Here is a 20,072-nt window from a genome sequence, read left to right as displayed (position 1 = left end):
TAATAAATGTATATAACGCTTCAGAATTTCCATTTATTTACACTAACGAATTCATAAATACATATCTATATATTCTATTCATTCCTATACATTCAATGTTTACGTAGCAGAGTGTCGACATTTATGTTGAATACAAAAAATATACACAATTTACAATTATAGGCCAAGGGCAAAAAAGTTACAACAAACAAAATATGTGTGTTGTGTGTACGCGTGCATATATTATATATATATGTATATACATATATATAGATGTACACACGCGTATATATGATGCATATAAGTCCGTTAAAGTAAATTAAATATATTCTTATAAATAATACACATTTGTTCACTGTAGTGTCGGTAGTCTTTCTACAAGATACTACCTAATTAATTGGCCCCTCCTGACAATATTACGTGTTTATTGCCTTATCCACGAAGATTTCTTAAACTGTTCTGTCCCTACCACGGAAACTAATATCGATCTCTCGGCGGGCAAGTGTTTCAAACGGTACTCGTCCTCCTGTTTATCGGACGGACATAATACGTTTTAAGCACTTAGTAATTAACAGCGAGTTCTGTTTTTAAACATTCACGTGATTACAATTTATGTACAATCAAGTATTATCGATTCAATTACGATTACTTAACATTCAGAATATTTAACTCAATTCGAAACCAGCACCAGCTTGAATCGCGTATAAAAGTTTTTCACGCAAAGTTTTCTCGTCTGGAAATTCAGGGAGCTTCAGTAGATTCATACAGGTACTGGAAGTTGGTAAACGGTCCTCACTGCCTGCGTGCTGAATGCAAAACGGTGGGTCGAGTTCCTGAAAAATGATCAAACATAAGAATCCAGTCAAGACCAGAAACTTAACACTTACCTTAAATCCAAGTAGAGGAGGTCGACTATAACTCGTTACAAATTTGAGCAATTGCCTTTTCTGCTGGTCATTGAATTCGTTGACGACCTTCCAGAAGGCAGTGATCGTAGGATGATCAGGAGTGTAGCCTCCCGCGTAGTTGGTATGCAATTTCAAGTCGTTCACGTCGACCGGAATCTGTGCACCCGATATCAGAACCTGCAGCTCCTTGTTATTGAACATTTGCAACCAATCCAAGGTGATCACGTTACCGATGCCTTGCTTGAAGGCGTAACACTGCGCTCTGATCTGCTTGTTCAATTTATAATCTGCCATCAAATGAATGTACTCGATCCGGTTATGGTTTGTCACAGGGATATTCGCTCCGTTCGGCTTCAGCTCGTCGGTTCGTCGTTCACCCAACTCGTCGGACAACACGGTGAAGTCCAGACCGAGGTCTGCGACGTCTCCTTTGTAGCTTTTCAAGTACAAAAGATTTCTATACATTATCGGGTCTAAGGAAGCTAAGTGGTGAACGTCGACATCCGACTGACGACCGACGATTTTCGACAGGAAAAACTCGGCGAACGGAAGTTCGACTAACAAATTCTCGTACAACGCTTTCCCAAGAATTCTACCGATAAAATAATAATGTTTCGGGAAATCGTCGACCAATAATTGTACCGTAGGGTTTGGGTACAGCATGTTATCCTTGGTGAGCCTGAAAAAGCCTCTGTTAGGGTCGAAGCTCGTTTTTAACAATTCCGATAAAAATTCTCTAAACAGACCACCACCGTCTACGCCAGCTTCTTCCAGTCCAGCTGTATTAACAAGCTGTACGCGCATTTTTAATCGTAATTCTGGTTCGTTTTCCGGGGACAGTTTTTCAAACGCGTCCTCATACAGATAGTTTCTTCTTACCGAGATTTGTATCGACGGCCCTTGCAAGAACTGCGTCAATTCACCCTGCTGTTCCGTTTTGTCGCGATAAATCAGCGACTGAAATTTAGCAACTCGATCGCTAAATGGCACAACAAAGGGTATCTCGCAGAGCAGCGTCAACGTTCGAACTTCCTTTACGGAAAGCGGTGATCTTTTCTCTAGTTCTTCTCGCGTGAACGATCGCAGCCCTTGGAAGGGGATATATCCTCTCAGTCTGCGTCTGCGAAACGTGAAATCTTGAGGTCTGTCGATTGGTATTACGATGTTCGACGCTATCCAGTGTCCTTCCGGGCAAAATTGTCTCCGCAAGTCTCGCGTGTGTAGTTGGCGAAGCAGACCAACCGTTACTTTGAACAGATGCGTCCACATTTGCGTATCCTGTTGACTCTGTATGGGGCACGATGGACCAAGAACGGCGTTCTTGTAATCGTCTCGTACGGTTGGTCGATTGTCGGGAAAAGCGAGCTCGACTAAACCCAGGCAGACGCCTTTTAAATGACTGGAGAGCAGCACCAGCTCCGAAGTTGTGAAGGGCATCGTTTGCTGTCCGTTTGTGTCTAACGCTTGGTCGGTTGCTTCAATAAAAAATTCTGTATCGTGTAACGTTGCGATAAGTAGACTAAATAGCGAACAAAATACAGCTAATAGCGGAACTATTTTCTTTGTGTCTTCGCTGGAAAGACTGATCCCTCGTGAAATAATCTGCAGAAGAGGCGTTGCTCCTCCAAACAATGATACTTGGCAAACTGATAGCAGCACAGTCCATAAATTTTTTAAGAACACAGGCTTAAAAGCGAGCATGTACAATAATTTATACTTATGGATAGCTGATTTGTTGGTGATTAACAAGTGATGACAGAGTTGGCACAATGGTTGCAGCACGGCAGGGTCTTTGCTTCGATCCACAGCTAGTAATATTCCCTGAACGCGTTGCTGTTCGTTTAACATTTCTATGCACTGATGCAGAATATCAGCTTGTTCTTGATCTATCATGCTAATGTTTGATTCTGAATCTGAGTCATCCGCTTGTTCTATGTTCTCTTCCACAACCAGAGGTATTATCGTTGAACTCATGGATGCAAGAACTTGCAAATAATTAATTAAGACTTCTTTAGATTTGCATGTAACTGTAACAAACAAAAACCAAATGACTTCGTCAGAGTGTGTTCTTTGACCTCTCTAATTGATATTCCATTTTACATACTTACAAAATCGATTTGTTTCCAAAGATAAAATGGAATAAAGCAAGCTTATTGTGGGTTCTATTTCGATTCTATTGATGCATTCGATTAATTGAGTATATGGAAATTCTTCGAATTCAGACAGTGATGGAATGACAAACATTCTAATTGGATCTGACATTCTAGGAAACAGTATACTTTTACAAAATTCTTGCAAAACAAGCATAGAAAAGCCGTCATCCTGTTTTACAAAAGAAATTAAATCTAACGGTCGTTTTATCATGTCCATTAAACATTTTGAAATGGGAGTTGGTGCCACAGATGTTGGTTCCAGCATAGGTGGAACTTTGCTATCTATCAATTTTCTTAGTTGATCAAAATATTTATGTTTTATCAAGTAAGTAAAGATGTTTTCTAAATGTTTGTAACTATTCTCGCGTAGAATTTTTTCTGTATCTTCTCGATTTGTAAATGTTTCTAACGCTCTCAGTGGTATAGCCAGAGAGTAAGCTCCACTTGTTAAGGCTTCAGAATTGTGTTGCATACACATACGTAGAACCCATCTGTAAAAATGATATATTCCATCTATATTATCAAATAAAAAATAGAAGTACATTTACATTATTGTCCCTGAAATTTACCTTAGTCTCCATAACCATTTGGAAGAGGTCACAGATTTTTGTTTAATTTCTTGTTGATGCTTTAGAAAATGTTGTAGTATCCAAACTAGTCTGCTAGCATCCAAATTATGATCATAAAAGTATAATAATTTTCGAAAATATAGTGCTAACTCATCTAAATTGAGATTTTTACGTCCACTTCTTTGTTGTTCTTCATCGAACTCTTTCCTCTTAGCTATTTTATTATGCTTTCTTATAATAAATCCACGAGCAAGTGCTTGAATTTTCAATGCAGCATTATGTCTTTTACGCTGTTGTTCTCTTTTTAAACGTTCTAATTGCGCATGCTGTAATAAAACAGACACCTCGTCTGTTCTGCTTGCGCCAGCTAAGTTTTGTTGAGGTTTACGTCTATAATCACCTTCGAAGCAATACATGATGTATCGACTTCTCTTTACTAACATCCCTTTTTCCTCTATAAGCAGTATTTTAATAACAATTAATTATATGTATTTTATACTTTAATGAGCGCGTTTGAGGATAAATAATATTTTGGAGTACGTTACCACGCAGGAGGACCAATGTTGATGGTTTTAACCGATGGTTTCCGTCTTGTTAATATTTCTTAAATATAAATATTTGGCAAAAAAGTGTCATGTCTTAAAAACTACGAAATTTGGTAAATATTTTACCCCTTATCCCCACATTTTTCCGAATACTCAACGTGACTCTAAAATGAATGGCATCGCTGATTTTGCTAAAATCTTTAATTTACTTTTGCGTGCAGTGAAATTTTTTTTTCTTTACAAGGTTAACATCTATGATAACTTCTACGTCTCTTGATTTATAATTCGATACGATTTATGTCGACGATTAAATTACGGGCATACTTTCGAAAATTCGTATATTTCGATACTATGTTAGCAAAAAAACAACTAGCTATTAACACCAGACCGTACGTATACGTCTAGTCATCAAGTGTTCGCCATATTTTATTTCACAGTCAAATTGAAGCACATAATGCGCCTGCGTATATGTATATGCAATATTTAATTTTAACACCGTATTTCTATAATAATTTGTCTGTTCGAATATGCAATAATAATTTATTATAATGAACGTAATATAGAACGTATGATAGAAGAATCACATTTTTATGAACATTTTTTCAATTTGATTTATTTTAAAATACAAAAATATCATCATTGTTACTTTCGTTACATTCACTACTATATTTTTTAAATTTATACAAAGATATGATGCAACTTAGGGGAGAAATACGACAATATTCGTCACAAAAAATGTGGCATTTTATAAAAACCGCTAAAACGGATCAAATAAGTAAATTGTTTCGATTGGTATAAATTATTTGAAAATAATGATGTAAACTGGGATTGGTTATAACTTGATAATAATTAGTCATTATAATGATAATAATTTACAATTTCCTTAATAATTTATTTATAGAGGAGAATAACTATTGAGTTTTATTAAAATAAGACTTTTTACATAGAATTTTATTAAACTTTTATTGAAAATAAACAAAAAAGAAATAATGAAAATATATAGCTGATTTAAGAACGCGTTCTTTGATCTGTTGTGTAAAATTAAATCAAGAATGGCCGGGAAGATGGCAGCGGCAGAGTTAAAACATGATAATGTTTCGTCTTATGAAACTGTGAAGAGAAATGTATCGACAGTGACATTACACAGGGAATTAGAATATTATCGATTCAGATTATTGGACTTACTTTACTATTTGACTTCTGTTAGTTTTTTTTTCATGGACATAGCAACAGGTGAATGAAGAACGAAAGTGCACTTACTTGCCTTTGTTTTAATGAAAAATGATGAAGTTTATAAAAGAATATGTGTTAATAAGTATAAAGAATGATCAATAAATCAATGTACATTCAGTATATTCTATGTACGACATGGAATGTAAAAATTTCTACTATTCTCTATACATTGTTTATACTTATGTACTTTTCTTGTAATATGATGACAGCTATAATAACGTAATAGTTACGCCGACAATTTTATGTATTCTCTTCTATCTTTTATTTACATTTAATGTCTTATGACGAATATAATATTGATTAAACATTTTTTCTTTCACTTTAATTAAAATTGTACAAAGACAAAGCATTGTTTAACTTTCACCTGAATAATAAACCTAGATAACAACATCACAGAATCAAGTTTTTTAAAATAATAAAAAATAATGTGTATGTTTGATATATGTATTTAAGGAACCAAAAATAAGTTACTATGAAATTAATTTTTGTTATAGATAGTATTGTATTTGTGGAATACTTCTTGCAAGGCCAGTTTATTTGGGGATGCTTTGCTTTGAGTTTTACAATACTACCCGCAGGTGTTATTCAAATGTTTAGTTTGAGATGGTATCACAGTGATGGTTCTATTAAAAGTATACACTGGGCATTACATTTTTTGTTTTTAGGAGTATTACACAGGTATTATTTCAGACTTATTTCTACTAATTTATAATTACTTTTTGTTCACTTCTTTTAAGAGGAAGAATTATTTTATTTCTAGGTATTTAATTTTACTTTATGCTACGATATATTCGTTAAGGAGCAAACGATTTGTGAAGGATAAAAATTGGGTATATAGACAAGAAAGTGACATATGCATGCTACACTTATTTGAGTCTTTTATGGGGGCTGCACCACAATTAATATTGCAACTATATGTCATGGCAGTATTACATCGTATGCCACTATGCACAAGTAAGGACAATTAACTTGGCTATTTCAATTATAAAATTCTAAGGTTGTTATCTCTGTGGTAGAAATCATTATTGCTTAAGTTTCATTAATAAGCATTAAATGCAACTATGTATCACATTCGTATTTTCATCACTATCACTAAATACTTTCATGTATTAAATAGGTAAATAGGAAAAAAGTTTAAAGTCATTTTCGTAAACCTTATTAATTTTATCAAGCAGTGACCTAGGAACATTTTGCATGTATTCTTTAACTAAAGTAGTAGTTGTGACTCCACGAGGATTTATATTTTTCAAATCATTTTTCTCATACAGATATTGATTTAAACCTAACTCTTGTATTAAGAATTTTTGATCTCTATCAAAAGTATCAAATTTTAAAATGTAGTTGTACTTGATCAGACAGGGTTCACATGTATCAATAAATGGTGCCCAATGTTCGTCAAAATACTTTTCTTCTACTATAAATTGGAGAAATTCTGTAAATGTTGGCTCAAGTTGTGTTTCATTTGGCTTTCTGTATCTGTGATATTTATGTGCAATATGACGTCCAAATCTTTTATAATAATAATCTCTTCCTTCAATGTGTTCTAATTTGTCTCGATATGCAGATACAAGACGTTCAAATGGATGTCTCACAATTAGAAATTTTCTGGTTTTATTCAAGTTCTGTAATAAAAATAATATTGAGAAGTATTCCTACAGTAGAAATATTTATTATATTTAATAATATTTGTATAACACATACTTGATATGCCCTCTTGATATCTCGATCACGTGGAAATGCTTTTCTAACAATGGTATTGATCTGTAACACATTTCTGCGAATTAGTTCCATAGCTGTCTCTGTTAATACACCTCCAAGTGTTGCAAAATGTTTCATCCAAGTAGAACTTGCTGCCTTATAAATAGGACACCATGATATCCCATGTTCTCTACAAAATATTAAATTTGAATAAACATGTATTGTATGGAATAAATAATAGATTATTCTATACTTACGTATCAATAATCATATTGGACAGTACATTATCTAAATTTGAATCAGTTCTAGTTATAGCTTGACAATACTGTTCTAATTCACTTTTTCTATTATTTAATTGAGTCCTTATATCTACCATTTCTTCTGCTGATAGAGCAGTTACAATAGATTTATTATTAATTAAATTGCTATATTTATGTTCATTGTTAATATAATTTATAATTTTCAAGTGTTTACCCGTGCGTAAACACGAATTGCAGAGGAAACTTAATAAAAATATAAATGACATAAATATTATAATAAATATCATAACTAATTTTAATAACATAAACTGCCTCTGTAAAGAAAATTTCCAATATAAAAATATTCTACTATTTGAAATAAACTGAAGAATACTTACTTGTAATCCTGAGAACATGTTCATTCTATTAGCACTTTGTTCTTAACAATTACAAACGTGTTACAGTTCTTGTATTTATAAATTTTCCTCATATACATAGAGCCTTTAATAACAGAATCATAATACTTTTGCCATAATATAAGAAAAAACTGAAATTGAAGAGCTCCATAGTTTTACTTCCTTTGATCCGCCCCCTATAGATAACAAAGACAAGAGCAAAGATATCATTGACGCTTCTCTAACTTATTTTAGAATACATCAAGCTTTCAACTAACATTCTTTTTGAAAAGCATGCGGTGCTATAACTTTAAAAATAATGTTCTCTTGCCTGAGTAGGGTGGGTGTTTCAAGAGCTAAAAATAAAATGGCTTCCACTGACACTGTCACTTATCAGAGAACTGGAAGTTCAAATCTTTGATGCCCATAATTCTGGCATGATATTTATAAGAATTTAAATGGTTACAAAAATGAGAATTATATTTTTAAATGAACAATCGAACAGGTCTGTCTGCCACGGTATCCCTTTGCTCTCTGAGCTGGGCTATAGGTACATACACGAAAGCAATGCACAAGATAAACCCTGGTCATAACGAGACCACATGGGTTGTATTAACTCTTCAAGGTCTTTGGCGTGCTGGAATGCTAATATCTAGGATAGCAGTGTTGGTTTTAACGGCCCTCTGTCTAAGAGAATGGTCTCTGCTGTTTCTTGGTAAGAATACCACTGTAGTACCGTTAAGTAGATGTATACAGTCACACAATGTCTATCATTCTTTCAATGTTACAGGTTTACATTGGCTGTCCATGACCATTTGGGTGATTCTCCAAAACACAGAGTTTTGCCCGACCGTGTGGGAAGAACGTATTTATAATTGTATCATAGGATTTATTTATTGTTTCGACTTTTTCAATTTGCGTGTAGGCAAATCTCGGTACAGAGTACTTGTCTTTTATTCCATCATCGTGACAGAGAACATAACGTTCTTAATCGTGTACGTATTGTGCTTTAAAGATTCGATAAAAATTGAAGAGATAGCGGTAATAACGAGTTTGATAATAGGAGGGATGATGATCGGCTTGTCGAGTATGTTAGTTTATTACGGAATATTTCACCCGTCGAAATTTGGAGACGCATCTGAGTACAACGACGAGAAGAAGTCCGAGATCGTAACCAACAAAGCCGTCACTCCTAGATCTTTCAAGCAGTCTTATCCTAACTCGTTCGCATCGCCGTCTCGCTCGATCGATCACTCTCAAGTGGTGACTTCGGAAGAATCCACAACGGACAAGCAATTTTTATTAACGAACATCGTGCAGAACTCCGAATGCGCGGAGAATGGCGTCACGAACCAAAGCTGCACATCCGAGAACGAATCGCAGACTGCCGTTCGCGTTGTGTCCGAGTGCGAGTCGGCGCACAACAAATTTTTAAAGGACGAGAACGCTTCATCGAAGAATGCCTTCCCCGCGCCGGACGCTCGCGAATATTTGGAAATCCAAGAAGACTGCAACGACGAGAAAGACATTCATCGTCAAAAACGCAGAGGAATTTGTCTACCAACGACGCACGGTTTAGACATAGATAAAGAGGTTCCTAAAGACTCAGACTCCTGTCAGAAGAGACGCGCAATTTGTTTCTCCACTCAACTCATCCTCGAGATGGAGGACAACTCCGAGGAGAAGACAGACAGACAAACCGATGCCAACGACGAATTAAAAGAACGTTCTCTCGCCGACATCTGCGACGATCTGACCAGTATTACCGTATTGAGAGATAGACTGAAAACTCCTACAATGTTCAACAACTGTGAGAAAATTTCTGAGACCGAGAAACTGACGAAGGAGCTGCAGCAAAGAGACGAGACGATGAGCTGCGTGACTTCTATACACGATTATGAGAACGTTTGTCCCCTAGGCGTAGCCAGGCCTCCCTGGTGCATTCGCAGCTGGAAAGGGTACACGGACATAGAAACTTATATTCATGACGATAGCGTAGTCAGAGACCGACGGAGAGACACCCTGACGAGCACCACAACTGGTACCACTTACAGCTCCGAGTTCTCTGACACTACCTGTGCCAGTTCGCTGCTGAGAGGAATTCTGAAGCAGGACGACTATCTGGACACGCTCACGTATGACCTGATAGATCCTCGAGAGCCAAAATATAGTGAGGACATTTCTGCCAAACGGGACCTGGAGGAACAGAATTCCATGCTTTATATCGCAAAGCCAGTGGTGATAGACGAGAAGGGTGGAATGTTCGCATTGGATACTATTTTGGAGGAGCACGATGAGATTTCCAACGACGAGAAATTCGAGTACGAACGACCTGGCTGTGACTCGGTGAGCACTCTGGTGAACACCATAGATCAAATCAGGAAGTATACAGCTGAGAACTCCCCGAGACACGTGTACCACACCACGGGTACACAGTGGGAGGATTTGGACCCGAAGAGTTTGATCAAGAAGGCACAGCTGACCAGGGCGTTGTTTAAGAATGATCTGAAGGACCCTGCTGCTTGTAATTACATCAACCGGTTGGACGAGTCGGAGGCCATAGTCCGAGGGAAGTGTGAAATAGATACGATTAAGGATCTAGTGAGATACTGTACGATAGAGTCAATTAGGAAGACGCCGTTGATAGACGCGATACTGTCCGACTCGCCGATTCTGGGGAACAAAGCGAAACTGCAGAAGCAAGTTTCTATTGCGTATAGGAAAGAGGACGACTCGAAGGAAAATGATCTGTACGTCGAGATGAATCCTTTGGTACCTGTTGAAAACGTTAAGGTTGTATATAATAATTTATCTGAGCCTGTATCCTGTAATGTTGCCAAGCCCGATGTTAAATCTGACGTGCCAATTTCCACGCAGACGAAGAACGACTCGGAGAAGCTAGAAAGTGACAAGCGTAGAAAAGCGATCAATTTTCCTAAACGAAAGTTCTCTCTGTTGAAGGAGAAGTTTGAGTCCAAGTCGCAGCTGGTTTACGTTGTCACGCCGAACAACGGTATTAAAATTGAACCATCACCCGACTCGGAGAAGAAGGTTTCCGTGATCTTGAAGAAGACCGATTGTACGAGGCACGATAAAGAAAATTTAGCTCCTGTCGCCAGGGTCAGCCACGCTAAACACGCTTCCGACGGATCGGTGAACGGGGGAAGTTCTGAATTGATCTACGAGAACGACGAGTCTTTGTGCAATACTGACTTAAATTTAAAAGAGAGGAGGCATATATTTCTGGAGCAGGTTCTGTCGCCACCGAAACTTCTGACATGGAACAAAAGGAAGTCCCTTGGCGGGTCCACCGTGAAGAAGTTCTGAGGATTAGAATATATGTTTCATAGGGTAAAACTTTTATACAAAAGTGATATGTAGTTTTACTTTATAAAGTTTATATTTTTTTACTCGGTTTCACTAGCTTTCGAAATGATGTACATTTAGTTTCAGAATGCGATGAAAAATTTTAACGTGTATAAATTGATTTTATACGAAGGCAGTTTAATTGGAAGTACAGGATGTCTGACGACTAGTGTAGGTCCAATGGGTAGCTGACGTGATTCTGAATAAGTTTTCCCTTTGCAGAAATGGGGTGCAAAGCTTCGTTTTTGAATAATTAAGGAAAAACTTCAGAGCGCGAGGATTAAGCATGCGCAGACGCGGGAGCGTCAGCCTACTGGCTGCGCGCGCATAATCCTCGCGCTCTGATTGGTCCATGTCTTCCGTCTTAATAATTCAAAAACGAAGCTTTAAATCTCATTTTTGCAAAGGGAAATTTTATTCAAAATCACATCAACTACGCTTCATTAAACTTATATTAGTTGTGAACCCTGTATAGTACTATGTAGGAAACAAGGAAAGGAGATAACGCTTTCTTTTATTAAGTTTTATTACGTATGTAAATCAATTGCATCTCATTGCCAAGTATGATATTACGCTATATTATATAATATTGTAAATCTGCAATAATTATACATACGAAAAATTATTTTTATATACAGCAATGTTATATATAATAAAAGACTTTTTACATAATATTGTTTTCTGAAATGGCACCGGAGAACATTGCACGTCTTCGTTACATATAGGGAAATTGCAACGGGGTAAATAAATCTGTATTTAAAAGTACGGCAATAAAAAAAATAGTGCTATTTTTAATAGTAAAGTGACATTTAACATATATTTGTTTAAAACTTTTTGAGACTCTGCTACGCTATAAAATGTATAGTTCATTATCGTTTACATGATTCTTAGTTACATCTTCAACTAAATTTCTTATTAAAAGTGATTGTATCATGCAACGTGTTAACGATGCAGGGCGAAAATTATCGCTACGTATAATAATTTAGTTAGGAAGGTTAAAAAAACGAGAATGAATGAAATTAAAAAACTAATCAGTCTTTTGCGTTGAACTTTTTTCCAACCGCATGATATGTACTGTAATCGGCAGTTAAGGAAATCTTATCAAAGCACTTTATACGTGCTGAACACTGTGTTTGACAGGTCTTGAACTTCGTAAGTTTAAGTTAACCTTACGTAAGAGAACGAAAAAGAAAGAGGACTTTTAAATACTTTTACAGACGAACTGCAATTCTATATGATTATTCCGATGCAGAGTGGTTCGTTTTCAAATTAACGTACTCTGCCCGTTACTTACGTTGCCGTCATACTTCTTTATCCACTGGATGTGACAAATAAGTGGCAAGCTACGCAAGTTATTGCATATACGCGTTCCGAGGGAATTTTTGCGTAATCCTTGAGCAACTTGATGAAGAGTCTTGCTTTTCGTTTCTGGGATAAGTAGAAAAACGTAAACTATAGTGATGAGGCACATAAAGCTATAAAACAGATACGATCCAGCTAACGTCAACGATTCTGAAAGAACAATTACACAGATTGAGAACCTTTATATTGCAGGAAGAGGAATTTTGAAACTTACTGGCCATCGCGCTAACTGACTCTGTAGCAATAATGTACGTTATCCATATCACGATGGAAATGAAACTAATACACCTTCCTCGAACCGCTGCAGGGAAAACTTCTGTGAGATTCAATAGAGGCACTGGACCAAGTCCTAACGCGTATGCTGCTTCATAAACGAGCAGCGTTATCACCGCTAAAATACGCAAACCACCGGTCAAACCTTCGGATACAATAATATTCTGTGTCTGCAAAATAGATAACATTACATCAAGTCTCATGAAGAGGCTCATATTTGCAAGAATAAAGAATTAGAATAAAAGTTGTACTTCGCAGGATGCTTTAATTTGTGTCCATGTCTCTGGACTGGGAGCAATAACCGCTAATGGAGTTGGCAGTAAAGGAAACGGTGGTGGAGATCCAGTAGGTAAAACATTTTGGATTTTAACGTCCTCGCTATGGTGATTCTTGCAATGAGTATTTACAATATCTAAATTATCGTCGCCTCTATCTATCGTGGCGAGTAAGGATAACAATGATATCGTTGTCATGCAAATAGTTGCAGACGTAATCAAAGCTGTTCGACGTCCGCATCTTTCTATGATGACCAGACACAACATCGTACTGAATACCTTGACTATGCCAAGAGATATTAAAGCCGTAACTTCTGCAATGTCTGAAAAAACGAAAAATGTAGAGAAGTACTTTTGAAAGGAGACATTTTGAAACTTACTGGAACAAATGCCTAACAGTGCGAACAATCTTGGGGCGTAATATAACACTTGTCGTTTACCGGTACTTTGTTGCAATATCAACAAGAAAGCCATAATTGTCAGAGTCGTGAAAACCGTGTTCCAAGCACTCTTGGATGATGTTTTCGAAACGTTCGCCATTCTTTTGTATAGCAAGAAGGGTGGAGATCGTTGGAGAAATATGATGGTGATGATGCACGCGGCCAGGGCGGGAACGGCCGTTATACCGATGGAAAATCGCCATTGGTAATCTATGTTTTTAACGGCAGCAGCAATGACGGAAATTAAAAATCCGGTAGCTATACCCAGTTGATATAACATTATGTTATATCCACGCTTATTAGAATCAGATACTTCTGCCATGTATATGCAGTGAGCTACAGCTGAAACAGATCCTGAATATCCGCAAATGGTCCGTGCAATAAGTAGCAAAATATAATGATTTGCCAATGCTGATAATGTTGCACCAAAAGTGAGGAAGATCAACATAGATATCATAGTCCATCGTCGACCAAAGGAATCGATTAAAAAACCTGCCAATACAACATTGTTAGTACAAAAATTCTTTTTATGACATTAAATACTTTTTTGTTTACACGTACCACCAGTTAAACCACCCATAAGAGCTCCACTGAACCAAATACTTATTACAAAATCTTTCTCAAAGCAATTCAAGTTGAATTCGTGTTTGATCAAAGGGGCTATAGGTTTTGCTATGCCCATATCACATCCAAAGGCAATACCTGCCAAAATTGCAACCGTAGAAACGAACACATTTTGATTGCCTGATGTTAACGGTGTCAAATTGTCGGTCTGTTTTGGAAGCGGTTTTCTCAGATTCTTTGTGGGCAGACATTGATAATTTTCATTTGGTACTTTACTTATAGATGTTTCAACAGTTTTGTTTGCACTGTTTAATAATATTGCTGTATCTTCTTCGTCTGACATGTTTCTTTAATAGAATAGTCAGTTCAAATAATTCACATTAAAGCTACTGATCCTGAAAAGTTACCAATATATAGAATACAAGATGTACTAAGAAAGTTAATTACAATATAAATTTTCATACAAGTGACAATTTTGAAGAACTTTATTTTGACTATGGATTGTCAGAAAAAACACTGTTTCGTGCATTTCGGTGATCATATTGTTTCGTGCGAAATGATCTAAATACGAAACTTACCGATTAGACGAAATAGGAGTACAAAAACGATCACTGTTTACTTTTGTCGATTTGACATTTGCGGTTCGGATTTGTAGATATAGGAATTGACAGTTCTCATGTCATTTACGCCCGTAACGACATCTTACAAAGATTCAGAAACAAGAGGATGCAACTGTGCGCAAAAGCAACGCAAAGCTACACAGCCTCACTTTCCCTTTCGGAATTAGACCGTATAGAAACAACGGTAAATATAAATAGGCGTATATGATTAAAGGAAATGCCGATGTACTCGTTCATTTTCAAGTTGAAAGTCGCAATGTTTAAAAAATCAAATTAAAAATCAATTCATGGTAAAATCCGCGTACTTTCGAGCGGTTCGAGTTCTCGAATTTTCTCGTAGATGTCGCGGCTTGTATCTTTTCGCGTGGCTCCGCCCTTGGAGTGCATCGCGCTGATCGCGCGCTGCATCACCAATATCAGTAGTTAGTCGGCTATCGGACTTGAGTCGTTGAAGGCATCTAAAAGAAAAATCGAATGTCTTCTTTCGGTGGTTACACAGTCGCCAGACATTGCCGTACGTGTACTTTATCAATGAATAATTCAACTGCTCGTCGCGTGCTGAGAACCACTGACATTTCGTATAATTCATGCCAAGGCGGAGACGAGCGCTCCGTAGATGTGTGATGTGGTTCAATTCGAAGCCTTCCTCGATCGTTGCTCGGGGATATCTAGAGATCATACGTGAAATCTATGTCGGCGGTAGCAGTGGTGGGGTAAACGACTTATTAACATCGCAAGTATCGCGAAAACGATTGTACAACGGGAGTGCCGGTGCACGAGTGTTTAGTGATCAATGAACTCTGCGGTGCTGTATATTGGGGCGTGCTGCCAGTGGTACTTATTAAGCCGGCAGATGTATGTAAAAACAGAAATTATTATTCTCAAGTATTTCTTTCGCGATACAGTTTGATTGATTTCTTTATCCGGGAGGTGCAGTTTTAAGCCCCACCTTGCTGTCGATCTCGCGTTCATTTCCGATGCTTAAGATGCTTTCAGGAGCATTCAAATCTTTCATGTTTTTTTTAAAGTAATCTCCGCATCTATCGGAGGTATTTAGGTCGGTATTTTGTTATAAAAAATTTAGTCGCCTAACGTGGGTGATAAATTGAGATTTTTTTTGACGCTGTTACGTATTCGAATTTCAAGATCGTTCGTTAATCGACGAATCAACACTTTCAACCCTTTCGACCGCAGCCAATCTCTTAACGTATTCCATTAGTGCTGTTCGATTAGTAGTGTAATCGGTATAATCATGGTCTTGACGTAACATCGTCGACTCTTCTCGTTCAGATACTCTAAGACTGGATCATCTAATGATAAATAACGCTTTCCATATAATATAATATCATTATGAATGATGTAAACAAACGTGAGTTCTCGTTGTACGGTATAACAAAGAATCTTATTTAATTATTTTACGTGCGGTTCCTGCTATTAATTTATTTTTAATGCGTGCTCGTCTTGTTAAATTTTTCGTGATTTTCAAACAAATTTTTCAGGGACGAAAATATTTTGTGATACATATTCAGAATGTGACAAACTGTAGCCTTATAAGCAAAGAAACATTGTTTGATCCACTTTTTCTAAATATGGGATGCAAAGAGTATTGTGTAGATGTAGGTGTGTTTAATATTTTGTTGCAGATGACAACATAATAGAGAATTATAAATTAAATTTCCCATAAGGAAATAACTAGAGGTGGTCAAGTAAAGATGAACGATATAGAAAGCATAAGCATGAAAGGCAGCGGTGGATCTAAGATGCCTCATAGTCATTCGACTCCGGCAGGTGTAGATGGAGGTAGTAGAACTCCTCCTACGACACCTAGAAAAGCTGGAAAGATGCTTGCTGTTCGTGTGCAAATGTTGGATGATACAATTACAATGTTTCAAGTTCAGGTAACATTTATTTATAATTAGCAAAAATATAAACAATTTATCAAACATTATTAGTAGAAGTATCATATGTATTAAACAATGCAACTATACACAAAACTATGAAAATACTTTAAAAGGTATAGACATAAATTGTTGTTTGTCAATGTATCCTTGGTACATTGAAAAATCATTTACTATATATTTTCTATGCATATAACACTCTTAAATGAACTATTGGAGCATATAATTGGTTATACCTTGCTGCACGAAGTACATATATTGATGTATTGATTATTCATAAAACTTTACTTGAAGCATCTAAAACCTATTTCCTCTTATGTTATAAAGACTACTTAATAAGTAGAAGTTGTACATCATGAACATAATTCATAAGAAGATAAATTTTGCATTTAATTAAACAATAAGTAGATTAACATCATTTTTTTGTTTTTAACTTTTAGGCAAAAGCATTGGGCAGAGTATTATTTGATCAGGTTTGCAAGCAGTTACATCTTTTAGAAGCCGATTATTTTGGTCTCGAGTACCAGGAACCAAACGGAACAAAAGTGAGGAAACAAATGCTTAAAGCATTTTGATAGAGTATTGATACTTATGAATATTATTTCCTTGCAGTATTGGTTAGATTTAGAAAAGCCCGTTTGTAGACAAGTGGGATTGTCACTGATCGACCCACTGTTGAGATTTTGTGTTAAATTTTATACACCTGATCCTGCACAATTGGAGGAGGAGTTCACAAGATATTTATTTTGCCTTCAAATCAAACGAGACTTAGCTCAAGGTTTATTACAGTGCAATGATAATACAGCAGCTTTGATGGCCAGTTATATTGTTCAAGGTAACATTTGTTTGTTTAAATACAACTAGAATACATTGTTGAACGATAAACGGTATTCGTTTAGCCGAATGTGGAGATTACGTGTTAGAGGATTATCCAGATCACACATATTTGTCGACGTACAAATTTGTGCCTCATCAAGATCAAGAATTGGAACGTCGCATCATGGAGAATCATAAGAAACACGCGTAAGACGATATTCTTATAATTCTACTTGCAACAAAATTCCTATAAGACGCATTGAACTATTTCTTTTAAACAGCGGTCAATCTCCGGCGGAGGCAGACTTGAATTTGCTAGAAACGGCACGTCGTTGCGAGTTGTACGGAATGAAAATGCATCCAGCAAAAGTATGTATGCTAAATGTAAACCCTCTTCTGTGTATACAAGAATGATTTTATTCAAGGATCACGAAAATGTACCTCTGAACTTGGCGGTGGCGCACATGGGGATCGTAGTCTTTCAAAATTACACCAAGATAAACACGTTCAGTTGGGCGAAAATCAGGAAAATCAGTTTTAAGAGGAAACGATTTCTGATCAAACTTCATCCGGAGGGTTACGTGAGTAGATTCCGCTGAAACCACTGCGATAGAATAGGGATCTACTTTCTCTATGATTATAGGGTTATTACAAAGACACGGTGGAGTTCTTTTTCGAGGGACGTAACGAATGTAAAAATTTCTGGAAGAAGTGCGTGGAGAACCATGGATTCTTCCGTTGCTCCGTGGTGAAACGAGTGGTACGACAGAAAACTCGAGTCCTCAGCCGCGGCTCGTCGTTCAGGTACGTGGTTTAGATTCAATGTTCTTCAGAATATCCTTGTATTAATGAGGTCTTTTGGTACAAACAGGTATAGCGGCAAGACTCAGAAGCAAATCGTCGAGTTCGTGCGAGACAATTACGTGAAGAGGCAGACGTTTCAAAGGTAGGTTCGATTACCGGGGTATGATGTTTAATGATTGGCAAAAGAGAACAATATTCTTGGATATATCAGTATTGCCGTAGATAGTGCATGCATATCGTTATGTACTGTCCCCCCCTTTTAATGCTGGTTTTACACCATTGAGACTGTATATTTTAATTAACAAGCGCACTGATCTTGCGTGGGTAAGACGGGAGGTGGCACGGTCTTGCTTTTGCCGGGACATTAATTGGTATTTATCATGTTTATCGTTGCTCTTCCGTAGAATGAAATGTTTACTCTGTTCGTTTTGTACTTACGTGTGTCAGTGTTGCCTGCTCGGACAGGGGTGGCGGGGAGTCAGGCTCACCATCAGGCACGATAACCCGAATGATCAATGTACCCTCTTTTTGATAGTGTGATCACTAATTCTCGTCGTTGTAACACCTGATAATACACCGCAAAGTACTTCACTGTCCCGACAGTTTACCAACGAGATTGTCCATAGCAGTAGTCTGCTCTACAATAGAGACATAGATTACTTTTCTTTATACTCCTTGTACATAAGTTAACAGGTGTAATACACGATCTGTGTAACTCTCGGTCGGGTTAGTAATGCGTCGATTAGACAAGCGAATATGGGTGAAACGAGCATGCGGATTCGTGTACTAGTTCGCAGCGATAGTTTACCGGGAATAAAAAGTGTATATGTTCTTCACGGCAAAAGATAAGTTTACACGCTTTTCTTTCGCCAGGAAGATACGGTTTTCGAGAATTTATCGTTTTGAGGGCATAAGCGCGTGAAAAGAGAGAGAGAGAGCATACCCTTGAAACGATAACGGTCGAGTAGCGCAAACTAGGCTCCCGTGAAGGGACGGTAAGATGCGAAGGAAAAAGAAGCACATAAGTTAGTTCTGGACAGGCTTGGCATTTGGTAGCCTAAGTCTGATGCTGAACTTGACTCTCTCTTGCTCGCAGGTCCAATTCGTTCCGGCAGACTAGCAGTGGTAGGGCATTGCAGGGCTTGGAGGGGGGAGGTTATCGTGGGGCCACTCCAAGCAGCTCCCTTATGGGCAGCTCCAGCATCTCTGCCCACCCCCTCCTGCCCCTCGGCGATCCTGGTATGTACCATGACCGACACCAACCTCCACGAGAAACGCTTTCTTCGCCTCCGTTTAATTTTCTTCTCTTTTATCTTTTCATATTTCAATTTTCCTTTCGAACAATTCTTCCATGGTTTCCATTACTTTTCTTCTCTTCTGTTCATCTTTCAATCGTTACTTACTTTTTCTTTTTCTTTCTCTGACCCTGTTTTTCCGTTCTCCGAGTATCGTACAAAGTATCGTAATGGTAGATCAAGTAGAGTTGGCGTATTACAAATTAGAACGCTTCTAAACCGGAGTTCAGCTTGTGTAAGCGTGACAAAGATCCGCGAGTGGTAAACTCGGAGATCTTTGGACGAGAAAGACACGAATATAATATACAGATAGGTAATTAGATAAATGTATAAGTAGAGGAAGATAGTGAGAGAGAGAAAGAAATAAGTAAGATCGTTGATGAGAAAATTGAAAAAACGAATGGATCTTTCAGCACTGGAAACCCCAGCTCTGTCTCTATCATGCGGCTCGATGACACTGGATTCTCCGACGACTGTGACGAGTGTCTCGATGGGAGGGACGATTCACCGTCGCGAAGACACAGCTACGTCGTTTCGGACACTTACGTCCATCGACGTCCATTCCCCGGCCACACCCAGCCAGGTCCCAGCACCGCGGCAGATGCTTGTTACCAGCCAGCAACGGATTTCATCAGCAGGT

At 37.5% G+C, this 20,072-nt stretch overlaps 4 protein-coding genes across 13 annotated transcripts in view; 2 read left to right on the top strand and 2 right to left on the bottom strand.

Moving 5' to 3' along the window:
* Positions 1-13: 13 nt before the first annotated feature.
* LOC100875885 (ubiquitin-protein ligase E3C) lies at positions 14-4,598 on the bottom strand. The gene is made up of 5 exons (XM_003699221.3): positions 4,155-4,598; positions 3,610-4,063; positions 2,996-3,531; positions 867-2,914; positions 14-812 (listed from the first exon to the last, which is right to left on the bottom strand). Exons 2-5 carry the CDS (start codon positions 4,050-4,052, stop codon positions 645-647), a joined length of 3,195 nt encoding a protein of 1,064 aa, XP_003699269.1. The 5' UTR covers positions 4,053-4,063; positions 4,155-4,598; the 3' UTR covers positions 14-644.
* A 255-nt stretch (positions 4,599-4,853) lies between these two features.
* LOC100883531 (uncharacterized) lies at positions 4,854-11,757 on the top strand. Of its 3 annotated transcripts, XM_076537596.1 has the most exons (5): positions 4,858-5,387; positions 5,882-6,065; positions 6,148-6,341; positions 8,225-8,434; positions 8,510-11,757. In XM_076537596.1, exons 1-5 carry the CDS (start codon positions 5,207-5,209, stop codon positions 11,044-11,046), a joined length of 3,306 nt encoding a protein of 1,101 aa, XP_076393711.1. In that variant the 5' UTR covers positions 4,858-5,206; the 3' UTR covers positions 11,047-11,757. The 3 variants fall into 3 exon arrangements, with proteins under 3 accessions (XP_076393710.1, XP_076393711.1, XP_076393712.1); XM_076537595.1 differs by having other exon boundaries at positions 4,854-5,387; positions 8,225-11,757; XM_076537597.1 differs by lacking the exons at positions 4,858-5,387; positions 6,148-6,341 and having other exon boundaries at positions 5,964-6,065; positions 8,225-11,757.
* On the bottom strand, positions 7,136-14,879 carry LOC100883418 (solute carrier family 2, facilitated glucose transporter member 10). Of its 4 annotated transcripts, XR_001097545.2 has the most exons (8): positions 14,578-14,879; positions 13,997-14,394; positions 13,376-13,927; positions 12,972-13,318; positions 12,662-12,890; positions 12,380-12,597; positions 7,723-7,916; positions 7,136-7,275 (listed from the first exon to the last, which is right to left on the bottom strand). XR_001097545.2 is itself a non-coding variant. In XM_076537611.1 (7 exons), exons 2-7 carry the CDS (start codon positions 14,340-14,342, stop codon positions 11,665-11,667), a joined length of 1,710 nt encoding a protein of 569 aa, XP_076393726.1. In that variant the 5' UTR covers positions 14,343-14,394; positions 14,578-14,879; the 3' UTR covers positions 11,594-11,664. The 4 variants fall into 4 exon arrangements, 3 of the variants coding, with proteins under 3 accessions (XP_076393726.1, XP_012154106.1, XP_012154117.1); XM_076537611.1 differs by lacking the exons at positions 7,136-7,275; positions 7,723-7,916 and adding an exon at positions 11,594-11,682; XM_012298716.2 differs by lacking the exons at positions 7,136-7,275; positions 7,723-7,916 and having other exon boundaries at positions 11,594-12,597.
* Positions 14,880-15,053: 174 nt separating this feature from the next.
* Positions 15,054-20,072, top strand: part of LOC100883196 (FERM, ARHGEF and pleckstrin domain-containing protein 1) — a 30,236-nt gene continuing 25,217 nt past the window's right edge. The window contains exons 1-11 of one of the 5 annotated variants that reach the window (XM_076537590.1): positions 15,055-15,474; positions 16,263-16,517; positions 16,958-17,062; positions 17,130-17,352; positions 17,417-17,540; positions 17,615-17,702; positions 17,759-17,914; positions 17,977-18,137; positions 18,205-18,279; positions 19,234-19,376; positions 19,846-20,070. In XM_076537590.1, coding sequence (XP_076393705.1) covers positions 16,332-16,517; positions 16,958-17,062; positions 17,130-17,352; positions 17,417-17,540; positions 17,615-17,702; positions 17,759-17,914; positions 17,977-18,137; positions 18,205-18,279; positions 19,234-19,376; positions 19,846-20,070 — 1,486 coding nt within the window. In that variant the 5' untranslated portion in view covers positions 15,055-15,474; positions 16,263-16,331. Of the gene's footprint in view, positions 15,475-15,833; positions 15,989-16,262; positions 16,518-16,957; positions 17,063-17,129; positions 17,353-17,416; positions 17,541-17,614; positions 17,703-17,758; positions 17,915-17,976; positions 18,138-18,204; positions 18,280-19,233; positions 19,377-19,845; positions 20,071-20,072 lie in introns of those variants that run through there. The other 4 variants (XM_076537587.1, XM_076537588.1, XM_076537592.1 and 1 more) reach the window with 4 other exon arrangements.

This window comes from Megachile rotundata, chromosome 11, assembly GCF_050947335.1.
Source record: "Megachile rotundata isolate GNS110a chromosome 11, iyMegRotu1, whole genome shotgun sequence".
In the NCBI taxonomy this organism is placed as follows: domain Eukaryota; kingdom Metazoa; phylum Arthropoda; class Insecta; order Hymenoptera; family Megachilidae; genus Megachile; species Megachile rotundata.
The sequence above is the reverse complement of the archived record's forward strand: the minus strand, read 5'-3'. Positions and strand labels throughout refer to the sequence as shown.